Source organism: Helicoverpa armigera, chromosome 11 (assembly GCF_030705265.1).
Source record: "Helicoverpa armigera isolate CAAS_96S chromosome 11, ASM3070526v1, whole genome shotgun sequence".
NCBI classification, from domain to species: domain Eukaryota; kingdom Metazoa; phylum Arthropoda; class Insecta; order Lepidoptera; family Noctuidae; genus Helicoverpa; species Helicoverpa armigera.
Genome location: NC_087130.1, coordinates 3,708,453 through 3,714,100, shown reverse-complemented (window position 1 = coordinate 3,714,100; position 5,648 = coordinate 3,708,453). Strand labels below are relative to the sequence as shown.

General features: G+C 36.0%; 2 protein-coding genes across 2 annotated transcripts; one reads left to right on the top strand and one right to left on the bottom strand.

Annotated features, from left to right (window-relative positions):
- The first annotated feature begins 651 nt into the window (after nt 1–651).
- Nucleotides 652–1,811, top strand: LOC110371977 (mitochondrial carrier homolog 2). The gene has a single exon (XM_021328465.3). It carries the CDS (start codon nt 709–711, stop codon nt 1,594–1,596), a length of 888 nt encoding a protein of 295 aa, XP_021184140.3. The 5' UTR covers nt 652–708; the 3' UTR covers nt 1,597–1,811.
- A 149-nt stretch (nt 1,812–1,960) lies between these two features.
- LOC110371978 (U3 small nucleolar RNA-associated protein 6 homolog) lies at nt 1,961–5,362 on the bottom strand. The gene is made up of 8 exons (XM_021328466.3): nt 5,155–5,362; nt 4,555–4,867; nt 4,120–4,314; nt 3,758–3,958; nt 3,314–3,415; nt 2,878–3,084; nt 2,468–2,653; nt 1,961–2,384 (listed from the first exon to the last, which is right to left on the bottom strand). The coding sequence occupies exons 1-8, from the start codon at nt 5,244–5,246 to the stop codon at nt 1,977–1,979; spliced, it is 1,704 nt and encodes a 567-aa protein (XP_021184141.3). The 5' UTR covers nt 5,247–5,362; the 3' UTR covers nt 1,961–1,976.
- Between the last annotated feature and the right edge of the window lie 286 nt (nt 5,363–5,648).

Below are 5,648 nucleotides of genomic sequence, written 5' to 3'. Positions count from 1 at the left end.
TATCGGTTGTATCAATATGTCCTTACTTTTTTTAATTTGTCTAGCCGTTCGTCTCAGGGGCGGATCCAACCCTCAAAAAAGCCTGACATAGATGGATGGATTTTCGACTGCACCTTTAGAGGAAGATGTAGGGGAAGGAAAGTTTTTCAGCTTGTTAAGATATTTCAAATGACATAATTATTACTCGTACAATTCACATGAATTATGGCTTTAGGTACTTTTAATTTCATTCAATTCTATCAAAAAAAAAAGTAAAAAAGATATGTATTAAAATTTCGTTTTATACCCAATTCATAATAATTAAAGTACATAAATAAATTATAAAATCAACTTTTTGGTCTAGGAGAGTGCTTTTACACTAGTTAACTTTGGCGCGCTGATCCTCTTAGTTTAGCCGACGCGCGATAAATGAGTCTCGGGTGTTTGGGCATCACTCAAATCGCAGGTGTAAGTTGTCCACCATGGGCCTTAAGGAAGAAGAGACTCCTAAAACCGAGACACAACATTGAAGTCAATAAAACGGGACAGCTTTTTGTAAACTTATGTAGAAGGCTTAAATTGTATTGAAAAATAAAAAATACTTCTAAGACTATGATTTTATTTTTGAACTAGCAACTCAATACACTGTGCAAAACTTTGACGTTTATGAAATTATGTTGTCTATGGTAGGTCATTTTTGATTTCAGAAGAACTTGGTATTGTCATAACATGGACGAAATTGAAAAAGAGAAAATAGCGGCACTGCCATCACAATTGCTTGTAACTACAGTATGCCATCCCATGGAATATGCGAAAGTGCTCATACAACTTGGTTACGAGCCCCTGCCGCCACGCCGGTCCACGACATTATTTGGACGCCCTGCCATGATATTACCTAACGTTTTCCAATACATCAAGTTTATCAAGACATCAGATGGATTCTTTGGCTGCTACAGAGGCCTCTCGGCGAGAGTGCTCGGGCTGATTGCATCCAGTCAGCTCACTTCGAAGGTAATCTACGCGATGGGTATCGACCTGCCCGAAATCAATGATCCTCCTAATATCGTCACTGATGAGGAGCCTAAGGTTGAAGACTATATAAAGCTGGGCCGTCGGGATATGATAATGCACACTGCTTCTGTCATCGTGTCCTATCCATTCCATGTTGTATCTGTCAGGATGATGGCCTCATTTATTGGCAAGGAGGAAGATTACAGCTCTTTGATAGGTGCAGTCGTAACTATCTACAGAGATGATGGAATACGCGGGTTCTTCCACGGAATTATACCCAAGCTGCTTGGAGATTTAACTTGTGTCGCTGTGACTGGTGTGTTGGCATATTATGTGAACAAATACCTGGTCAAAACTAAAGATCTACGATACTACACAGTACCACTGCTCACTTTTGTGACTAGCACTATTACTTATCCTTTGGTTGTGGTGTCTACTTGCATGGCTGTTGCGGGCTGCAGCCTGAAGGCAGGCAACCCGCCTGCAATGCCCAAGTACCCATCTTGGCAAGCTTGCTGGAGGGACTTGCTGAGAAACAAGCAACACAAGCGAGGTTCCTCCCTAATCTTTAGGTACTACATTGCTCCTATTGCAGCCATGCAGTAGTCACACTTTACTAATGTATTTGCATTTATGTTAATTAGCTAAGTGTTATTCCATGATCACCAAAGTAGTCTCAACCTCGTAGTAGAGAATTTAAAAATATGTACAATTAACTGTGTAAATAATTTAGTATAAATGGTGTACCATGCGGATATTCGTTTTGCTAGATTGTTGAGTCAAGGTGTGGTTATTATTAAATAAATATATTTTATTTCTCAGTTGCTTTATCATTTTTTGCATTATGACATGTTATATATTATATTATTTACTTGTAATGTTTTGAAGTTACCAAGGTGATAAGGACTTAACATTTATCAGTCTTTATGTCTTGTACCTACTTAGATAACTTATCATAATAAAACCCCTGTTTCAGAAATTAAAAATTATTTTATTTTGGCTAGAGTCTGTGCTTTTATAAAGTCATCAACAAGTTCTTTCTTCAACGTGCTTACTGCTCGTCTGTAGATGGCAGGAGTAGCTTGAGGGTTGTTTTCTGTTTCAAACACCATGTACTTCATCCAGATGTCCACATTGTCAGTACCATGATGCTGGACTGCACATTCATAACATTTCCTAATACTCTTAGCATTTGGCTTATCCTGAGCCATCTCTATGTCAATCATATTCTTGTGAACATCAATCTGAGTGGGTGGGGTTCTGACTAAGTCTTCATACAAATCTCTTGCAGCCTTTATGCCACTCTTTTCATACATTTTCTGGAGAAGTTTAGGTTTGATTGCTAACAAAACAGCATTCTCACAGTTCTGGAACTTTTTGTATAGATTCTTTAGCTGAAAAATTAGAAACAAACAATTTACATAATTTCAAAGAAACAATAGAATTGTCATATATTCAAATACATAATGTAACTTACTGCAGTGTCAGATTGTACATTATCGAGAACTAAGTTATAGAGATGTAACAAATCATCTGATTTCAATCCTTTCACAGCATCTTGTAGAACAGACAACATTTTCTTTTCATCTGGCTTACTCAGGAGTATTTTTTCTTCCCAGACACTCCTGAGTTTAGGGTTCCTTTTTGCTGCTGAATCTAGTATCTAAAAGATAAATATCACAAGATATCAATCACTTAGCAATGACTGTATGATGAAATTACAAACACGGATCAAGCAATGCTTTTCTCCCGATTCAATTGATTCTAAAAGCAAATTTTAATGTTACGTGTTTTGTTCTGGAAGCCTTAAAAATACATTTGAAGTAAAGATTTCAACTTGTGAAAGACCACAGATATGTAGGCCAACAAATATGGGATTTGTATTACCTGCATCAATTCATCATTAGATGTTTCATTTTCCAGCTTCAAAATTTCAATTCCAAAGGCAAACATGTCATTTGAGAGCAGTCCATTTTCGTTACCATAGTTCCAAGCGTGTTTGACTGCTTTTATTCTCTGGTGGTCACTGCATACATTCTCGTTAGCACCTAGCAACTCATGGATGTATTTTGTGCATAGAGCTTCATCTGGGAACTAAACATATAAAATAATTACACTAATATAATAAAAGGAAATATTTTTATTATTTTGTACCCTGGAGACTTCTAAATTGCTGGACTGTTTGAAAAATTCTTTCACTGTTGGGAAGCTAGATTGCCACTGACTAACATGGGCAATATTTAACCCGAGTACGGGCATTAGTTCCCCCTGAATGTGAGAAAACAATTAGTTAGCTTTATATAGAACAAAAAAATCTAAATACCTTTTGCAGTGCCTCTTCATAAATTCCAATAAAATAGTTAACTTCTTTTGAAAAAGCTGGATCTTCATCTGCATATTCTTCAATTTCTTCCCAATGGCAACCCTGCCAACAAAAACATCTTTTATACAATATTTAGGCATCACTTTATCAGAGGAAGTAGGTATAAACCAGATACCAGTGAAACTGTGGGAAAACAGTGGGTTGTATAGAAGTAAGACATCATCATCTTCCTGCCCTGTTCCCAAGTCATTAGGGGTCGGTGCAACATGTCTTTTTCTTCCATTTTTCTCTGTCAGACATCATACTTACATCCACTCTCTTCTGCTTCATGTCCTCTTTCAGGCAATCAATCCATCTTTTTCTCGGATTACCTCTGCGTCTCCATTGTTCCACATTCATACTTAAAAGTAAGACGATTTTAACAATTTCCTTATCTCAACTTACATTTAACTCCTTGGAGGCTATGTAAGACCATACATCTTTGCTATCCCTCCTGGACCAGATTTCCTTTTTGATATCATCAACAAATGGGTCTTTCATTTCGTATTTTGCACATAGATCAAAAATACTGAATAGGAATTTCACATTTTGAATGGTTTTAGCTCCATTTCTCCAAATGACGTCTGCTCTTTTTATTTGTTTTTCCTGAAAACATAATCAATATTATAATAGCTAGTCTGATAAATAAAATAGCAGATTCTTTAAATGTCAGGGACATGCATTTGACATAATCCATTTGATTACTCTAGCAGTAAATTGTTATAACAGTCAAGAATCAAACTAAAATGAATAAATAAAATATTTACTTTATCTTCATCAGTCTCAGTTTTAAACGTGAAAGTAATGAGTTCGATATCAAACAGCTCCAAGTACAACACTTCAGAATCCGGATGTCTCTGTATTCCTTTCAGTAAGAAGTTTCTAGCATTATCCAGATTGTTCTGCTCCTTGCTCTCCCATTTGCTAGCTAACTGCCATACTTTTGGTTTGTCTCCATGTATCTGTAAAGGGCTTGTTTTTTATTACATTCTATTAATTCCATTTCCTACGCATTTAAAGACTACAGCAAGATTCAAAAGTTGATTCTACATTCAGAGAGGAATTATAATATATTCCGCTGTGGCTATTGGGCTGACAAAGTGTAGTCTCACTGTAAGACATGTCACCAACACGAAAGAAGAAAAAGTATAATATATCCTTTTATGCACAAAGTTTATGACATAAAAGGTAAAATCCAGTACCTGTAACATTTGCCCAATAATCCCAGAAATAGCATATTCAAATCCAACACTCCTGCAAAACTTGATGTACTCAAAGTATATTTCAATATCATTCTGGAACCGGTATATAAACTGTTTGAACACTTTGTTCAGTCTCTTGGCTATGGCATACTCTATGTCTTTCTTCTTTTCTCCCAGGTTAGCACTCCTTCTTCTTAGTGCTATATCTTCTAACAAAGCTAGTTCATAAGCTATGTATTGTACAAAATCCTCCTTTTGTTTCACTCTCCGCTGTATATGGTATTCAAATTCTTTTCTTTTTCTTGATATTTCTCTACGAAAGAATGAAATATACATGATTTTAAATAACATGCGTATTACATTTCATAATTAAACTATATCAAAGCTTATTCAAGTCAGTTTAAAAGTGTATTACCTCTTTATGTTGATGTGACCAAGTATAACTGTGTACTGGGTTACTGTGCTACGTTTACTTACATATTTTAGAAGTTATATATGATTCTATGATCTAGCACTGCAGTAATTTTAGGGCAGAGTGTTGAAGAAACCTAAATTTTTCCACAAGTTCATGAACTAATAAAATAATGAACACAAACTTACTTAATTTCTTCGTCGTCAAATAATTGTGTTCTCCGCATCTGCTCCAACTCATTGATCATATCCTCGATTCTTTGATTTACTTGTTCCGCCATTTTTGATGATTTTTATAAAACTTTTAAATTCAAATCAATATTTCAAGCAAACTTATTTTGCCAAGTTCGTGGTGCAACAAAGCAAGCGTGACACTTTGAGGTTATGTTATTTATGTTTTTGTGACATTGACAGTTTGATAAGATGGCTGGATTGGCTGTTATTGGTCCATTTGCAGCAAGGTTATGTCGTTCTGAAACGAACGAACGAACGACGAACCGATGCGTGGATCTTGCTGTACGAAGATCTATTATGCCCCTGAATAGTAAAAATATAAGAGGGCCTCTTCAGACCGTGATCTTCCTCACATCACATGACACGGTGTGCGTTACCCAGGCTAGATGTTGTCGAAAATGGTCATTTTAATCTTATAGATAATTAGTTGTGCGGCTCAGAAGCCGCAC

Bases quoted from the DNA above. Each gene is read 5' to 3' on its own strand.
- LOC110371978 (XM_021328466.3), bottom strand. From the start codon at position 5,246: ATGGCGGAACAAGTAAATCAAAGAATCGAGGATATGATCAATGAGTTG. The intron at 2,654-2,877 runs GTAATACAAATC...TTTATCTTTTAG, and splicing joins CTAATGATGAATTGATGCAG to ATACTAGATTCAGCAGCAAA. The intron at 2,385-2,467 runs GTAAGTTACATT...CTAATTTTTCAG, and splicing joins ATGTACAATCTGACACTGCA to CTAAAGAATCTATACAAAAA.
- LOC110371977 (XM_021328465.3), top strand. From the start codon at position 709: ATGGACGAAATTGAAAAAGAGAAAATAGCGGCACTGCCATCACAATTG.